At 40.5% G+C, this 18,610-nt stretch overlaps 4 protein-coding genes across 5 annotated transcripts; 2 read left to right on the top strand and 2 right to left on the bottom strand.

Annotated features, from left to right (window-relative positions):
* The first annotated feature begins 306 nt into the window (after positions 1-306).
* Positions 307-5,263, top strand: Ccdc53 (Coiled-coil domain containing 53). Of its 2 annotated transcripts, none has more exons than XM_083087185.1 (5): positions 307-429; positions 745-1,020; positions 1,149-1,313; positions 1,450-1,721; positions 2,026-5,263. In XM_083087185.1, the coding sequence occupies exons 2-5, from the start codon at positions 970-972 to the stop codon at positions 2,075-2,077; spliced, it is 540 nt and encodes a 179-aa protein (XP_082943311.1). In that variant the 5' UTR covers positions 307-429; positions 745-969; the 3' UTR covers positions 2,078-5,263. The 2 variants fall into 2 exon arrangements, with proteins under 2 accessions (XP_082943311.1, XP_082943310.1); XM_083087184.1 differs by having other exon boundaries at positions 324-498.
* Positions 2,163-3,436, bottom strand: Rpl36a (ribosomal protein L36A). The gene is given in 6 exon segments (XM_083087189.1): positions 2,163-2,264; positions 2,349-2,465; positions 2,778-2,951; positions 3,298-3,321; positions 3,324-3,403; positions 3,406-3,436. Coding segments are annotated over 6 exon segments (432 nt in total). The 5' UTR covers positions 3,422-3,436; the 3' UTR covers positions 2,163-2,243.
* On the top strand, positions 4,970-13,451 carry LOC145964441 (uncharacterized). Its single transcript, XM_083087190.1, has 3 exons — positions 4,970-5,259; positions 10,207-10,381; positions 10,464-13,451. The coding sequence occupies exons 1-3, from the start codon at positions 5,152-5,154 to the stop codon at positions 10,529-10,531; spliced, it is 351 nt and encodes a 116-aa protein (XP_082943316.1). The 5' UTR covers positions 4,970-5,151; the 3' UTR covers positions 10,532-13,451.
* Positions 13,452-14,081: 630 nt separating this feature from the next.
* Positions 14,082-18,319, bottom strand: LOC145964434 (uncharacterized). Its single transcript, XM_083087178.1, is given in 5 exon segments — positions 14,082-15,555; positions 15,660-15,799; positions 15,905-16,146; positions 16,267-16,423; positions 18,130-18,319. Coding segments are annotated over 5 exon segments (849 nt in total). The 3' UTR covers positions 14,082-15,435.
* Positions 18,320-18,610: the final 291 nt, after the last annotated feature.

Below are 18,610 nucleotides of genomic sequence, written 5' to 3'. Positions count from 1 at the left end.
TATATATATTAATAATATATATTAATATATAATAAAATAATAATTATACAATTCTAAAATATATTAGGATATATGCATAAAGAAAAAAATGATAAATATAAATAAAAAACATAATATTAAGAGGTATAAATATAAAAAAGAATCGCGGGTTTTCAAGTCCCGCTAAGGCTAGAATTTATTTCTGGGGATAAAGCCGCCCCAATCCCTCTCCTGTTCCTTTTCCCGTCTCGTCTGCATAGCACGGATATGAACCATGTACCGTTATCGGGTCCTAACGGACATAGTTTGCGTTCACTTTCTCAGGCGGCGCGTCAAGCGTTGGAAAGTGTGCTTGTCGAGGCTGGTGGCCGCTCTCAGGTTTCCCTGTGCTTCAGAAAATATTTGGGCACCGCGAAATTTCCACACAGCTGATTCCCGGTTGACAACCAGGTGCGTGCGGCGCATCTTCTCTTGGAGAAAAAGCAATCCAGGAAAAACGTGACGAAAATTAATTCTCTCGTAATCCTCTCTTATTGAAGTATTCTCTCTTTCGCGTCTTGTCTGAAACTTAATTTTCTTATGTAAAAGTGAAGATAATTATTTTAGGAAAATATATAAAATGAAAGATAATTTTCTCAAAGATCAAAATATGTATATCATTATCTAATTTCGAGAGCCTTTTATACATATGTATATATATGTAAAGTTGTTTAAAAAGCTTTCTAAAAACAAATTAGCAATCTCTCGATGATTCGTTGATTCTAGAGCATCTAGGGTTCCATCGGCAAGTTAGGCTCAAGCGCCTCGACGATGCGCGCAGATTCGACGTTTGTTATCAGTTCGAGGAACCTTCGAGACAAGAGTACGGTTTCCACTCTCCATATCCGAGTCCGATGCGCATGAGGCGAGATGTTCTCGTATATACGTGTGACAGAGGAGTTGACAGTTTGATAAACTGAAAACGGAGACTTGGCATATTCATAATCTACGATGAGTGATTACAAGATGCCGATAATCGAGCCGACTATAGACTATACAAAGGTGTCGATAATGAGATCCTAATGTTTCTCGTGCATAAACACGCCATTGAAAACGATGACGTTCTGTTAAGATGCTTAACGGGATGATGATCAGTGCAGGGAGCATGCTTGAAATGATTTGTATTCTAGGTACCGCCAATCAACCAAAAACGAACGGTCTCTTTCATAAATCACTTTATTACTCATACCGTTACGTTTTTGAATAAGTTTGCCCTGTGCTGCGAGGAGAGACTGTTTGAGTTTGAAAATAAGTTGCAAAAGTTAGAAGCGTCGTTAGAGATACTAGAATCGCGGGTACGTGAATATTTCATGCAAACATATATAAAAAATTGTCATAAATACATATTGTATATAACATAATTGCCATAAAGATCTTTGCGCAATAAATTAGCTAGAGTTTAACATCTTTTCAATGTTTCGTTTTGCATAGTTATCTTCTATACCTGGTTTAGAGCAAGAACATTGTAAAGAATCAAATAATGTTAACAAAAATGATACAAGTAAATTAGAGGAAGTAGAAGTACGCAATGTGGACGAGCCTGATAACAGTGAAGTAGATTCTAAAGATGAAGAAACAAAAGTACAGTCTGCAGCTAAAGATCCTCGCTATGAAAAGTACTTGAAAATGTTACGCGTTGGTGTACAAAAACAAGCGATAAAATTAAAGATGGAGCAAGAAGGATTGGACACATCTATATTGGAGTAAGTGTATGATGTCCGCTTTGACTTATATATTGTACATTTGCATCGTTAATAATATATACATTTAACATATCTCAATATTCACATTTAGATATCCTCTGTAGAATTTAAATATACTAATTCTGCCATTAAAACAAGCACACATTGCTATTTTATAATATAAAGAAAAAGCATGATTATATTACTGTCAATGTGTGCAAAAATAATCATTTATTTATATATATATCTGGTATACAAGACACAAATGCAAATACTGAGATACATGTAATTTTAATGCCTCTTTTTTTTTTTCTTATCTTGTTAGCAATCCACATCAGATAGTTTCTATACCACGGTTGTCGGATAATGAAAATTAAGGTGAATAAGTGTTGAGGCTGTTAGCGCTGTTTGTTTTAGGCATGTTGGATATTTTTTCATATTATAAAATATAAATCATTCAAATAAAGATGTGTACAAATCCCTGTACATTTATTTATTTCTTATTAAATACAGAATACGCGCCAAAAATGTTGAGAGGGTAATTTAGAACTGAATCATTTGACCCTGAAAATAACAATAATTTTGTTAATTCAAAATCAATTCGGTATCTTATCTTTGAATATTTTTTTCAAACATGTTTGTACTCACCTTCCTCTTCTTATCACCACCCAGTTCAAAGTGTTTGCATCTTTTCAATGGAATTTGTTTTCTGTATTTGCATTCTGTACATTCCATCCTCAGAACAATTTTCTTTGTTGTTTTTGCCTATATACGTATGATAAAAGATAAAATATATTTAACAGAAAGTTAAAGTAATCTTTATTACTTTAATATAATGTGTGTGTCTATTGTTAATATTATTTGTGATATCAATTAAGTCGATATTAATATTTTAATCCGCAACACTAAAGACCATTATATGCAATAGCAAATAATATCTATGAATTTGCATGTAAATAAGAGAGTTATAATAACATTTTCTAATCCCAATATTAAAACTGGTCCTCTTATGCATCGACTAATAGATATAATACAAAACTAGAATTCATCTTTAATAATACAAGGACACACGCTTACTTTCTTTCTGAAGATGGGCTTGGTTTGACCGCCAAAACCTTGCTGTTTGCGGTCATAACGTCTTCTGCCCTGCGAGGCATGTCTCTCCTTACTTTTCTTATACTGCGTCACTTTGTGAGTTTTGTGTACTTTGCATTTTTTGCAAAAAGTACGCCTTTGCTTCGGTACGTTAACCTATAAAGAATCAGAAAAATAAAATGCGTAAAAACCTGACAGATGATTACATCATCACAATTTTGCCGAATAACGATTTTCATTTATCTCCGAGAATTGATCAATCATTCTAAATAATTTACGAAATTTTATCGCATCGTTGCGATGAATCAAAACATGTTTTGCTGTAATAAGGTTATGTTCCGTCACGTCACAATTATTATCGAGTTCCAAAAGATATTTGCAGCAAAATTCAGAGAATATATTTCGGACGCGAATGCAAATTTCACGACGAGTCCAACGATAACGATCTCGGAAATATTCGCGGATAAAAACGACTCGTATCGGAAAACTCGCATCGACTTACCATCTTGAACGAATAGAGAGAAGAGAAACGGGAAACCGACTCGGACCGGAAATCGCAGCGCCCGCGGACGGGAACTATAACGCGACGCGCCTGCGCAAACGTCCTCGCGTTGCAATAAATTCATGAACCTTGAGTATACATTTTTTTGCGCTCCACGTGCATAAATATTAATACGACGTGGACCGATGTTATAACATTCCAAGAATCTCGAACTCTCGCGTATCGGGCCACCGGCGGGGGAGGAGGTTGTTTACGAGATGTCGGTTCGATCGCCGCGAAAGCGCGGATCGGATTTTACGCCATTAACGCAGTCGGCATCAAAAAATTGGTATATAAAACATCCAATCGATAAACGTAATCTTATATCAAGCCACCCTTTATTATTTGCGCTACGCGGGATATAAATAAACGAGCCGCCCGAGCGCGGGGCGGGTTCAATCTAACAATCTATTCGTCCATCTGAATCAATCCTACGCGATAAACGCGTGTACGTGTACATGTATACACGGACAATTAATCGACACGCATCTAATATACATGTGTGTACTAAACAATAAATGTATACATATATACGTCTATCGATTTTAAAGGGGAAAGACGAGGATGGCGCGTTGCATTTTTGCCGACGTACGATATCGCGCAATAAGAGCGTCGAACAAGTTGTTTCGCTTAATTAAGACGGATTACGTAACGCGATGCAAATAAATGGAAAACGGAGAATCGTCTCTCGGGGAGAGCGAAAGGGGTGAAGGCGCGCGCAGGACGAATTTCGAGAGAGAGAGATTCGGCCCCCCTATCTACTCCAGATTAATCCGCGCGTCTTTGTGCACGCACTTTGGCCGCGTTCGCGGGACACGTGCGTGCGGCGTGACAGCTCTCTCTCTCTCTCTCTCGGGCGCGAGTCCGGCGATCCGTTCCTCGCGCGATCGAAAAGCAACCCCCGAGTGCAAAGAAATATCTATCGATTTTTTTCGACGCGGGCGCGCGAGCGGTCGAAGAGCGACGCGCGACGTAGGCGACGTAAGCGACGTAAGCGACGTAGACGACGATTCGCAGCGCCAAGGCTTATTTGAATCGAGCGACCGTAGCCTCGAACCGGACGTCCCGCTCGGGCCACGAACTCTCGAACCCCTCGTCCTCCGCGAGTTTTAATTTTATTCCGACCCGGGGCGGACGCGTTACGCGCCTACGCCGATCGCGGTGTCGCGGGACGCAATACGCCGCTATAAAATCGCCGATTGTCCCCGGTAAGGTCGGCGTACGGGCCGTCGTAAGCGCCGACCAATCAGGGAATTATCGGCTTTCAAACCCGCGCCATCTTCACTTTTGAACAAAGCCAGGTTGGACGTGCTAGGAGCGTGCCGTGATCCGGTAGTAGTTCGCTCTGCGCTATTCGCGCCACAGTCATCGGTACACGCTCCACTCCTGACTGGTTCGGCTCCTCCGCCCCCTCTCGCCACCCCGACCCCTCTTCGTCCCCCCTCGCGGCCCCCTCGTCCCCGACGATCCCCTCGTCGTCTCCCCGAGCTTCCCATCGCGCGCTGTCTCTCGCTCTCGCTCCCTCCCTCTCACTTTCTGTCTCTTTCTCTCCTCCTTCTCCCCCCTCCTCTCGGTCGCCCTCTCCCTCGCGGCCCCTCGGGTCTTCGCCTGACGACGCTGCTCTCTCAGGCATTCCGGCGGAAACCGACGTCGTGAGAGGACACGTATCCGTAGTCTCGTAACGCGTACACGCCACAGCCGCCGCCGCCACCGCCGCCGCTCTTTCGCACTCCGGGAGTTCGGTACGAGTCGCGAAGTCGCGAGTCCCTTTCTGGATTATCGACGCGTCGCAAGGTCGTCGATTGGACGGACAACATGAGCACCAAGGAGAACAACGAGGTCGCCGTCGAGAAGGTGACGGAGAACGATAAGGCATCCGCGGACGCGAAATGCGACATCAAGGGGATCAAGAGGCCAGCCGAGGTGAGTACCATCTACCTACCTATCTCTACCTCCGCCGTCCGCGTTCGTCGCTCGTCGTCCCGATAGCCCTCGCGATCCTCGCGTAATCGCCAAAACGTCGCCTCCGTCGAGTCGAAACTGGCACGATCCCGACACCGCCGTTGGTCCCTCGGCTCCTCGACGTCGCGGATCGACGCGCTCCGCGCCCGGAGATTGCCCGCCGATACGTGCCGAGGATTTTCCCGCCCGTCTTCGCGTCTCGTACTACGCATCGCCGCCGTCGACGACGACGGGGGCACGGGTGCTCTCGGACGAGCGCCTCGCGTCTCGTCCGAGGGACGGGACGTCGGAGCGTTGGCGGCGAGTCGAGTCGAGTCGAGCGAGGGAGAAACGCCGCGCCGGCCGGCGTTTGCCTCGGCGGACTCCATATTTCCTATGCGAGCGACCCCGAGCGTAGTCGAGCGCGCTCGACGTCGTCGACGCGCGCGTGCGACATCCTCGAGGGACGTAGTGTTTTTTTCGCCGCGAACGCGCAAGGGACGCCATTGTATATTTGCGGGGCCACCGCGAGTCTCTCTCTCTCTCTCTCGCTCTCGCTCTCGCTCGTTCGATGGCTGACGATAATGACGATGACGATGACGACTCCTACCGGAATCATCTATAATTACCGCGTTTCGCGATTTCGAAATTCGAGGCAACGCGCCGCGTGCGTGCGGAAAGGAAGAGCGAGAGAGAGAGAGGAGTCGGAGAGAATCTCTCTCCGGCGCCATGTGCTTCGTTTCTCGCACGTCGCGTGTCTCTCTTCGCGTCCAGCGAGTTTATCGTCGGCTCGCGGCTCTCGGCTTTTCCCCGCGCCCTCTGCCTCTCGCGCGCGCACGCTTTCGTTTTCACGCCTCGCCGCCTCGTGCTCGCGGCTCCGCGGCGTGCCTCGTCGATCGGCCGCCATTTTTCTACGCGCCAGTGTCATCGTCGCGATCCGGAAAAGCGCGTCCCGCGCATTTTCCCGATCGCGGTCGCGCGTAGCAGCCGCCACCATCACACGTCGCTCGGTCGGTTTCCATTATGGCGGCCGAAACCAAGCCCGCGTTCATCGCTCGTCCTCTCTCTCTTTCGCGCCATCTCTTTTTCCCTTTCTCTTCCTTTTCCTCTCTCCGTCACGCTCCACGCGTACGCGCTCTCTCTCTCTTTCTCTCTTTCTCTCTAGCGTAATTGATCGATAATTCGCTATAAGAGGGTTAATCGCGCACGACGGTCGATCGATAGGCCGCCGACGCACATCTACTCTAGGTCGACACGTTGCCCTGAAATTGTTTACCGATCTGCGTGCATAAACACGGCGACCAAGGCTTCCTTTTCTCTCACTCCGGACTCCCCACCCCTCCTCTCGCTGCCACCTCTCTCTCTTTCTCTATCCGTCCTCGACGCTCCGTCGATGTAGAAGCTCGGCGCGTCGGCTGTTCCATCTTTCTCTCTCTCTTTCCATCTTTTTCACCGAAGGTACCCCACTTGCGCAGCTAGCGGCAACGCCGTGCGTTATATACCCGGTGTACTCTCCTGCCTCCCTGTTCTTTTCGCGGCTGTGGCGACCGCGCGCAGCGGCGCGTTACTACGAACCTTCGAGAAAACATCGTTGCCGCGACTTTTCATCTTAAATCACACGCGCGACACGCGCGGACGAGCGTCGTCGCGTTGCCGCAGATAGGCTTTATTTTTAGCCGATAATTTACCATGCGATTGCGCTCCGGGGCAAGGAAGGCCGTGCAGACGAGCGCCGTGTCCGAGTCGAGTCGTGTCATCTCGTCGCGTCACGTGGAAAGGACCCCGCGTAAATGACACACGCACCTAACGCGACTCTTTATTACGTCCATCGCCGATATCAATTTGTTGCCGGCTCGACGAGACTCTGGAAAAGAATCACCATTTTCGAGCGTCTCTCCTTCTACAGTAACCATATATATAATATATATATAACATATATATAACATATATATAATATATATAACATATAATATATATATATATATATATTTATATAACATTTATATAACATTATATATTTATATAACATATATATAATATTTATGTAACATTTATATAACATATATAATATATATATAACATTTATATAACATATAACATTTATATAACATATATATAACAACTATATATATGTATACATTTATGCGCGATAGTATCGCTCCGAAACGAGGCGGGAAAAGGCGGGAAGCTGTCGAGGTCGCGGGAGAAAAACGCGAATCCGGAGAATCGCGCTCGCTCCTGGTCGTCGACGACGATCCTTCTCGAGGAGAAGAAATTCTCCGGCTTCGCTACTTCGGCCCGTGCTCCGAAATTGCCGCCGTTTGGTATCGGTATCGCTCCTCGGGTATTGATACGAGACGCGCGCGCCGGGAGTCGGCGCGATTCGGGCCGTTGAAGCGAATTGAGAGAAGGCGGGAAAAGGCGTCGCGTCGATCGGATAACGTTAGTTGCGTGGATCGATGTGCCGCCAGCCAGAAATAACTTATTGCATTTAATGGTTATCGTCGTGTCTCTCGACGCGACCGTTCTCGACTTTGCCGCAAACACCTTTTTATCGCTTAATTATCTTAATTAAACCGCTTACCGAACAAGCGTCGCGACTAATCGTTTCTCGTTTATTCGACTGACGATCGTTTTCTCGATCGTCCAAGATTGATCCATCCGAAATGGACGAGATCGTATACGATGGGAGGGAAAATTCGGCGTTGACGCGTTTCCGCTTTGGTTTCTGACAAGGACGAGTCGTTTGGCGAGCGCGATCTCGTTGATAATCCACCGAGATTCACCAACGTCATGCTTTAATTACATAATAACCAATGTTCATCGCGTCGATTAACGAGGGATTTAATGCAAGAAAACGAATCTATGCGATAGGTTGTAAGCATTAGGTTATCTAGCGAGACCTCGTGATTGGGAATGGGTAGATAGGTAATCGCGCGGGGATAACGAGCGATGGCAGCGTCGTCGTCGTCGTCGTCGTCGTCATCGTCTGTCTTTGTCGGACCAACGACAGCGTGAATGCGCCGCTGTTATTCGCGTCCAGCCGAACGTTCGCGAATCGACAAACGAATGAGGATATAAGCGGCAACAAGTTCGAAGTAATGCGCGCGTCAGCTCGTCGATCGAGTTTCCATTGTTTGTAGACGCCGTCGGTAACCGATCCTTTATTAGCATTTTATCGCAACAGGTCGACCATATACGGCGATACAATTACTGTAGGAGAGACAGACAGAGAGAGAGAGAGAGGGAGGGAGGAAAATGCATAACATCGATTGAGCGTCAAATGTCTCGATCCCGCTCCGACATTCTTGCCGCCGGTCACTTCCGGTAATCGTCGCTCGACTCGATCGTCGCGATCGATCGACGCGCGAGTGTCCTCGCGATAATTTCCCCTCTTCCCTCTCCTCCCTCGTTCGACGTCACGTAATATTTCGTCTCTCACGGAAAATGCCCGTTCTCTTTTAGTTTAGATTTATTCTCTTATTCGAAGGCTTCGCGTTTGTACGCGACACTTGGCACGCTGCTCCGGTATCTTCCTCCCTTATCTTCCCCTCGCGTGTCGCGCTTTCTCTCTCCCTCTTTCCCTCGTAGATTGTACGCAACGCGAACCGTGTCCTCCCCCCCCTCTCTCTCGCTTCCCCCTCCCTTCCCCCGCCGCGGCGTGCAACTTCGTCATCTGCCAATCACCGCCTGGCTTCCCACCGCGCGTCGCCGGCTCGCGCGTCTCTGATTGGCCGACGTGGCGCCGCGCGCGCATCCGAAGCTGCTTTCTCGCGGCCGCTGATATGCACGGCGCGTGTACCCCGCACACACCAGCCGGCTGCAATCGCCGCCGCCGCCGCCGCCGCCACCGCCGCCGCCACCGCCGCCGCTACCACTACCACTACCACCCGCCATCATCATCATCACCGCCAGCGCTATCGCCCCACCACTGATCGGCCAGCAACGCCGTATGGTCACGAGTCCGGCGTTACCGACGCGGCTCTCTCGTCGCCGTGCGAAAACCGGAACATGCCGAATGTCGGAAACCGTTGTTGCGAGCCTCGACACTCTGGACGACATGTCCAGAAGCGAACACGCGAATTATTTAGCGATCCTCTTGCTGGAGCTAGATATCCTGACGCGACTCCAAAGTCCTCGCGGCATGTTTTCAAATCGCCTTCGGAGCAAGCTCCGTTGCTGCCTACTCGCAACACTCGCATTTCCCCTCTCTTTCCCTTCTTCTCGGAATCGATAAACTATAATGATGTTTATTGTTGCGTTTTATGGTCGTTACGGGCCATCGGGACTGAATCAAGGGCATGATTCTACAACTATCGGGTATTAAGGTAGGCGGCTCTACATTCCCGCGTTTTCCTCTTTTTGCCCCGTTCGCGCGACGATTCGACCATCAACCGGTCTCCTTCTCGCCTTCAGCGCGCGACGATGTTGTAGGAAGGAGAGAGAAGGAGAGAGCAGCTCTAAACGTTTCTCGCCAAAGTGGCGATGCTCTCTACTACCTGTCCTTCGTGTTTTTGGCATCGCCGACAGATTACTCAGACGCGACTCCCTCCGCCATTTCCCTTTTCCTGTCCCATCCTGCTTTAACGCGTAGGGAAAGTCCCCACCATCTCTCTTTCCTCGCCGTCGTATTTCTTGGCGGGAAGGGACCTTGTCCTCCTCGCCGGCCGGTACGCTTTTCTCTGTCCTTATTGGTTGACTCTCCCGCTGTCGCTGCCGCCGCGCAAAGCTAAATTTTCTCTTCTCCCTGTCATCCCTTTGACGCTGAAAAAAAATTACAAAAAAATGTTAACTCTTTCTTATAGTCACTTGGAATAAATGATGATCGTAAAATAAATCTTTATTTTATACATATTTACCGCCACAAGTCGCCAAGTTACTTATTCGTGTGTCGAGAATTTATTTTAAATAAGTCTTTCCATGTTGTAGGAGAAAAATGAAGAAACAAAAAAACAGAAAAAAGAAGAGAACGGAGATGGAGAAGTAGAAGAAGATGAAGTTGAAGATGACATTGAAGACGAAGAGGAAGCAGACGGTGACGGAGAGGAAGATGACGATGACGACGACATACCTGAAGGTGAAGAAGATTTGGAAGAGGGAGAAGGTAGATGAACGATAATTTCTTCGATTGTTCTTTTAATAAATCTCTTCAGAAATTCTTGATAAACTGATTCCTTATATTGCAGATGAGGAAGATGATGATGCGGAAGGTGAAGTAGAAGGTGAAGTGGAAGACGAAGAAGAGGACGCATAATGAAAGAAGGGGGAGGAATATGTAACTAAGAAGGGAGGCGTTAGGCACGTGGCGTCATCGTCGATTTTCGGCAAACTCAGCAAACTTACTCTCATATTGAGTGGTTGGTAATAATGTTGATATCCATCGTGCCCAATCCGTGTTACTGGATCCTCTCTCTTCCGACCTACAACTAAAAATTACCACCTCACCGGAATTGTGGTGGGCTGACACGCATTAGATGCGAACGCAATTCTCTTGTCTTGGCTCTTCGCAATTCTGGTAGTCTAGCCGTCACCAAATGCTATTAGGTAGTTTGAATGATAACTGTATATTCGTCCTGTGGACTCGGCGGGTTAATTCTACTTGCTATTCAGATTCTTATTTCGATCGTTTGTTCGCGCGAATTCCCAAGACGAATCTATCGTTTTATCCGAACCACCTATTAACAGGTATTTGCCGTCATCTGGCTTTCTTCGTCGGGACAACATTTTATATAATGAAACTTATTTAAGATATAAAAAAAAACTATTATATTTAAATAGTTGTAAAATGAATTCGAAGGTGATTTTTTTTACATTTAAAATCAAATTTACGTTTGTAGTTTGACGAATGTCTCTCACCTTGTGCGTGTGATATATTGAGTTCTCCTTCTTAAATTGAAATGTGTAATTGCAGTGTCTTCACAGGAGCGCGAGGCTATCGAGCAGAATTAAGTAATTCATACGTAACGAGCGGCAAATAAATGGAATAAAAATAGGCACGAATGGACATCTCTCGGCATTCAATATGTACACTAAAACAAAAAAAATTCTTAAAATATAGATGTAATACAATACCGCTTCGTGCTCCTGTTTGGTATAGAGACAGGAATTAAGATTAACGCTCGCGTCAGGTAGTGTGGATGAGTAATATGTGACTTTAATATTGCATAATAATTATACATAGTATGTATAAAGTTATGGGATAAGAAACATTTTATTATTAACGATAATATTATGTAAACGTAATATAACGCGGAGAGGTTGTTACACTTTAGGCTTGGGCATAGATAAGGGAGAGCATCGAACAGTCAACTTGTAAAGTGTAAGGGCACCGTCACCCTTCTCGATTCATTTCAATCATATATATGTATGTATATATATATATATATATATATATATATATATATATATTTATATATATATTTATATATTTATATATATATATATTTATATATATATATATATTTATATATATATATATATATATATACACACATATATAATTTTTGTAGAAGGTAAGAGTTCAATTATAGATAAATATATATTTATAACTCCAGAACTGCCGTACATGACACAAAATTACAAAAGAAAAAGAAATCTGAACTACATATTGTCGCAATTATATAATAAGTACTCTTACTCTCCCTATTCGAATGTTCTTATTTGAGCGTAATTGGAGCGCGTTTCAGTTACTTTTATGTATCATGATTTTATCTTGATTTTATTGTGGACTACTTGTAGCAATGATTCGTTGACTATTGCAGAATGAATCGGCAGTATTTATTCATTCTTACAGTTTTCCACATACATAATGATCGCGTTGTCTTAAGAATTGTACATTCGTCAGATTCGCGTTAAAAATATTTAAATATAAAGATATTTTTTTTGTGACACGATCACATTGCGGACGATTGATTCGTCGGTTTGATAATTAAAAAGACGGCTCTTTGTGCAAGAGTCGGTGAATCATTGCGATTGGCGTGTCCATGCCGCTACTTATTTTCGGGAGACTGTTAGATAAAAGGGTGAAGAGACATTGCGGTTATACCATTGTACCATAGCAGCATAATAATTAAATAAAGGTAACGATAATTTGAATGCGAGAAGATGTCCCACGTTTTAATGTACAAATATTTTCGAATGAGATAGTTAAATAAAACGCAGTTAGATCAGAGAAAATGAATTCGTTCTCATAAGTAGTGATAGGTTTTAATATCTGAAATGAGAGAATTGTGAGGAGATGGCAGGCAGTGTAAGGGCTGCTTCTATCCACGGACTAAAATCCCGCTATTTGGAAACCAAGGAGATGGGGGATTGGACCGTGTTGCAATGTTGATACTTACAAGAAATCCCTTACCGTCGAACGATGATGCAGAAAGAAAAATAAAACTTGAATACTCCTCATAAACACATATGTAACGCGTCCAACAGCCGATCGATGTCAAAATGTGATGCGTACACATCATTATTTCCGGCAGTCTGTTAATCTACGGTTTTATACGCAATCTGCTGCTGCTGTAAAATTTACACGTGTTTGCTTCAAGATAGTAACTTGACGATGACAAATTGGCAAAGGACTATCTTAAAGTACAGGTGCCTGGAGCAAAATCAGTACTTTAGCGCGTTCACATAGTATACTATATACTATACATACATATAAGTATAGGTCCATTTAATTTTATTAAATATATAATTATCAAGCCCCGTTGGCAACGTACTTTCCAGAGAGACTTGCGTCTTGTACTGTGTCAAGCCTGTTCCCAAGTACTGGTATCGAGCAGAGAGCGAGTACGGTATTCCTCTTTGCGCTCGAGTACTCGACGCGATTCGGAAAATTCACTTACTGGTGCTAACGGGTCTTATAATCAATCAGGCTGATCGCCCACACATACAATCCGTTACATCCCTACGTTAGGTAAGCATGAAAAAAGTTTAAGACATAAAAAATCTTATTATTGACACGAATTTTAAACGTAAACGAAGATCCTAGGCTAAGAATTTGGTTTGTGTGTTCATAAGTCTCTTGTTCAAGCTACTTTTGTACAGGATACCATCGCATCATCTCTTTCAACGTGTAACAGTATAACCGACACGCCACAGACTCTATATATTTCTGCCCATTCCATCAGAACTGAAACTTTCATTGTATTTTTAAGTAAATACATTTTGGAAAACAATATTACGGATGTTTTTTTTATTCTTCACATGTGTATGTACATATATATGTGAAGCAAAAAAAAAATATTTCTTTCCCCGCTCAAAATATATATTATATCGACATTATATACTTGCATAATGTACTTTGCGATCTTTGCGAATACATTTGTGCAACATTCGCGTACACGTGCCACGAAAGAGAGAGAGAGAGAGAGAGAGAGAGTGAAGGAGAGAAAAATTATACACACATGTACATGTAAGCTATACAATTTTACGAGATAATCCAAGCGTCCACTGCCGACTTTTTCATGCTAAGTATAGGAGTTCATCACTTATCGATCAATGTTATGTAAATATACAGTTATAACTGTAAATATACAATTTTGTTGTATCTTTAAAACAGGATATTAAGTGCTTATAGAGAAAAACGATACCACGCAGTAAACTAAGACTCGACGCGTGTGTATGTATATCACACACAATTGACTATTTTTCATTTTCTATATATCCTGTGCATGATTCTCATCTGATGTCTTCACTTGCATCAAAAGATACTTATGCATGACATATATACTGTATAAATTACAATAAAAATTACAAAATTTATATACGAAATGTGAGATTATTAAAAAGTCAATCTCTCACTCTTATATTTATAATAATGCTCTTTTTATTTGTATACAGATATATATGGCTAATTATAGAGTATAATTCTTATAAATATGATATTGGTTTTCTTTGTAACATACATATCCTCTTTTGTTCTAGAGATATATATTATATAATAATAAATTACCTGAGAGATGTGATTGTAAAAATATACTTTACATTAAGACAATGTTATTGCACATATTACCATATATTTACTTAATCTAATAAAATTGATAGATAATTCCACATACATGTCCTCTTCTACATACATAATATTCTTAAATTAAAAAACTGCAAAATATGTACATAAAAAGAGATATTTGGACGGAACATCCTTTGAAATTTTTGAGTACGCTAATTTCAATACCTTTCGTATGCTTTTTTCGAGTATATCAAAACATTATTTCTAGATGTATAATCATATATATTACAAATATACAGATTTATAAACATAGTTTTGTAGAAAATTGTAATTGTGCATGAAAGAAAAAGAACAAAAGTGAAATGAAATGATACAAGTGTAAAAAAACGAGAGAAATTGCTCGTACAAATATACTTCTAATTTAAATTTACAATTATTGCCTATAAACTCGCCTCGTGAAAAGTTGATCTCGACAATTTGTTCTGCTTGTTGCGCGGAATTCATATTTACGTTAAGAGTATCGTAGAATCTATTACGAAATACGAACTATGAACTTTGATCACACGTTTCAACATTATCTCAATCGTTTTATCTCAAATTAAATTAACATTTCAATTTGCGATGTCGACAAGCAAATATTATAGATATCTTGCCCAATATCAGCTCTATGACCGACTGAACAACTTATCCTGAGTAGATAATATACACAATGCTCATAGCATAACTATCAAATAAATCGTATCACAATTAATTAAATATTAAGATTCCGTTATGTTGTTGTTTAAGCATATTCATCGATGAGTATACTAATATAAATCGCGTATTACACTTGTCTAAAAAATATATGGAATTTCTTTTTTGTTATTGTAAATTTTCGTTATTGTAAATTTCTTTCATACTTTCATACTTTTATAAGATATAAATTGAGTATATATAAAAAAGATATAAATTGTGAGTAGAAATGATCAAAACGCAAAATTATCTCTTGCACACTCTCTTGATATTTTTTTACGTGAAATATTATTTTATTTATGTCGGAAAATATAGCTCGATTAATTTTTTTCTTTCTTTTTTAAAAAAAGGCAGTGGAGAGAGAGCACTTGTAATATATAAATTACAGATGAGGCCAATTGCAAGTCTCGGTTGCAATTTTTTATAATCACTTCGGCATCAGACGCAATATTAATCGATAAGTAATTTTAATCAAGTTCTCAGCCATCATTTTCTCGATTAGGTTTGAGTATCTTATTCAAAGCAGAAAGTTCTTGGTTTATCCAAGTAATGCGCTCGGTCATACTATTCCTTTCTTCGACATTGCTCCCAATTTCAGGCTAAGATTGGGAAATAAAATAATTAATTCTTGCAATAATTTTCAAAATTTAGCTGTGCAAATACGCATAATATGTTACATGCTAATTTGTGTTTGTCCACTTACTTGTATAGAGTCGGATATAGATAATCCAGTCGATAGATTTGCAGAGAGATTTGCCCCAAAATCCGCGAGATCAGCGGAATTCCAATCAAAGTTGAATTGTTGACTATCCATATCTAGAAGGCACGGGGCTCCCGCATTGCCTACAACATTTATATCAGCAATAAAATAAATGTTTAATCGATTAAAATTCTCAAAGTGTGGATTATATGCACTAAAATTGTGTAACATTAAAAACAAAGATTTACTAATATTATTCGCTGGCTGGGATTCTTCTTGATTTCCTAAAGTTACTCTGTTTAACATCATTAGATTTGGTTCTGGTTGCAATTGCAATTGGTTTATGTAAGAAAATGCCTGTACATCCGTCGTCACAGGCACGTTTGGCATTATTGGGTGAATATTTGGTTGATATTGCTGTTGCACAAGAGACGGGTTGTAGGTGCTATATTCCATAGGGGATGGTGTTCGTCCAGGAGATACCTGAGGCCTAAATGGAATAAATATATTAGTATTCGTATATATATATATTAATCTCCTGTTTTCTTTCCATGTTCTTACTTTTATTTGTACATCAACTTTGTAATTTTGATTTGGATTGTCAATATACCTTAGGGCTTGCATGCTGCCATGCGGTTGTGAAGACGATCTTACAGATTGCAGACTGAAATTTCCCGCACTTGTACTTGCCAGACCTCCGAATGGCGATATCCGGCCAGCCGGTTCAGCTTTGACGATATTAAAACTAATAGGTTGATTTCTGACATCTAAAATGTTACGGCAACATGTATGCATGTGCCAAGTAAATATACATGCATTTATTTACAGAAGCAAATTCTTCACACAGCATAACAATCTGATATGATTTAGCATTAGCAATAATAAACATGCAAGAACATGCAAAGTAGTGGATGAAGAAGCGTGATTTTTTGCATATGCATCATATACACATGCACAATTTTATATATTTTCACTTTATAAATTGATTTTAATAATAACTGAAAATTACATTTGCTATGCTATTCAAACACTATCACAATTCTATATCTAATTTAAAATTATTGACAAAACTACTTGCACGTCACACTAACATCATTATATCGTACCTGAGTCTGCAACATGTATAAATAAATTTTGGTCTGAAATTGTATAGGAGCAGAGAATAAAGACACTTTCTTTTACCAAATGATTATGCATATATATGTATATAGATGTATATATAATTACACAATATATGTAATTCGTACAATATATTCATCTGTTTGCGAAAGAAGCAGCTTATAAAAATTATGTTGTCATATAAATATTGCACATCATTTGATTGTACTATATGCTATAATTTTGCTGTATGTATATATATATATATTGCTGACTTTCAAAGTATAATATTGATTGCACAAGATTGCAGCGCACTCGCATCACGCTCAAGATTTGAGCTATAAAATTTTTACTTACAAATACCTATTGTCATGCATAATGATTCCAGATAATTATCCAGATAACAAATCCCTTTTATAAGACCTATAGGTTGTAAAACTTGCTTCTCGAAATTATTACCATATATAAATATTCGTAAATAGAAAAATACAATATATCGTCGTATCTTAAAATATACAAGCTCACTGCTCCCTAATTCTTTAAATCCTCACGCAAAACTTTAAATTTTTATATAAAAAATTTTTATATAAAAAGTTTTTATATATAAAATTTTTATATAAAATACATCTCTAGAAAAAGTATAAAACAAGACTGCTTGTCTACATGTGAAAATATATATAGATATAATGAATTTTATATTCGATAAGCCTCCCTTTCCACTATGAAAACTCATCAACAATTTTCATAGTTTACTGAAAATGCGAATGAAGCAAAATCATATTTATGCATTTTATTAATGCGTATTAGAGCGCTTTATATTACATTTTATAAAATTTCCAAAACTGTGCATCTTATATATTTTCAAAGTGTAAAGGGATTGGATTAATTAATAGATGGTTAGTGTATGCGATGAGACATGAGAATAACTGAACATTTAAAAATTTATACAGGCGTTCATACAGATACTGTAGGCTTCTGTAACTTTGCACGTATGTTTTATCAGAAATGTTCTTAACAAATTTATCGTATTCATTATTTATAACAATTAACAAATGTACCAAATAGGTCTCTTTGCTAAAATGTACAAAATCTTCATAAATTTCATTGTAGTAAAAGGCCTCTCGTTCCATAAGCTTATTTTTTTCTGTACAAAGAGTATGTGTATAGAAAATACCAGTAGCACAATCTCGATTACAGCAGATGAAAAAATGATTCGAAGATTTTGCGTCACAATAAGAGATTAGCTTGACATTCATTCCTTCAGTGAGAAACGTGATGTAAAGATAAATAGTATGATTTTTACACATTGGCAATGTTGTCCAATCCTAATTCCCCAAGCTGTAGAATTAGAAATATTTTGCAAATATATACTCACGCTTCTCAGTTTCTGCTACATGTTTGAAAAGTATCGAGCTTGAGTTGTTATTAAGTTTTTGTCTCTTTCGCCTTAACGAATCGGCATCATCTATAAATGATTGTATGTTAATAAAGTTTCATTATATTGACCTAATTGCATTCAATTGAATGAAGGCCTCGTAAACTTTATGAATTTCATTAGCATACATGTATCAATAAAGTCATTTAAAAAGGAGAATCGACAAATAAACCAAGATTATTAAAGATAGACAAAATTTTTGTCAAAACATTTTTAAAATTAGCAATCTACAACAACATGAAAAGAAAAAGATAGTTGTATAAACTAATAATACCATCTAAAACTTAACAAGAAAATAGTAAAGCATTATTAGAGAATACGAAAACATAACAGCATGTCAAACTTGACTAGAAAAGATAGTTAATTACTTTGATAATAAATAACAATAGAAAGTTTATAAAAACCATTGAAAAAGATATTA

Source organism: Camponotus vicinus, unplaced genomic scaffold, assembly GCF_025532165.1.
Source record: "Camponotus vicinus isolate PSW18456_S1 unplaced genomic scaffold, iyCamVici1.0 SCAF_13, whole genome shotgun sequence".
NCBI lineage: Eukaryota > Metazoa > Arthropoda > Insecta > Hymenoptera > Formicidae > Camponotus > Camponotus vicinus.
This window is presented reverse-complemented; position numbering and strand designations above follow the sequence as displayed.

What these genes read in the sequence shown, in the direction of transcription:
- Ccdc53 (XM_083087185.1), top strand. Translation starts at nt 970, where the DNA reads ATGAGTGATTACAAGATGCCGATAATCGAGCCGACTATAGACTATACA. An exon ending in CGACTATAGACTATACAAAG is followed by an intron (nt 1,021 to 1,148) that starts GTGTCGATAATG and finishes TTTGTATTCTAG; the next exon opens with GTACCGCCAATCAACCAAAA. An exon ending in TTGGACACATCTATATTGGA is followed by an intron (nt 1,722 to 2,025) that starts GTAAGTGTATGA and finishes TTATCTTGTTAG; the next exon opens with CAATCCACATCAGATAGTTT.
- LOC145964441 (XM_083087190.1), top strand. Translation starts at nt 5,152, where the DNA reads ATGAGCACCAAGGAGAACAACGAGGTCGCCGTCGAGAAGGTGACGGAG. An exon ending in GGATCAAGAGGCCAGCCGAG is followed by an intron (nt 5,260 to 10,206) that starts GTGAGTACCATC and finishes TCCATGTTGTAG; the next exon opens with GAGAAAAATGAAGAAACAAA. An exon ending in AGATTTGGAAGAGGGAGAAG is followed by an intron (nt 10,382 to 10,463) that starts GTAGATGAACGA and finishes CTTATATTGCAG; the next exon opens with ATGAGGAAGATGATGATGCG.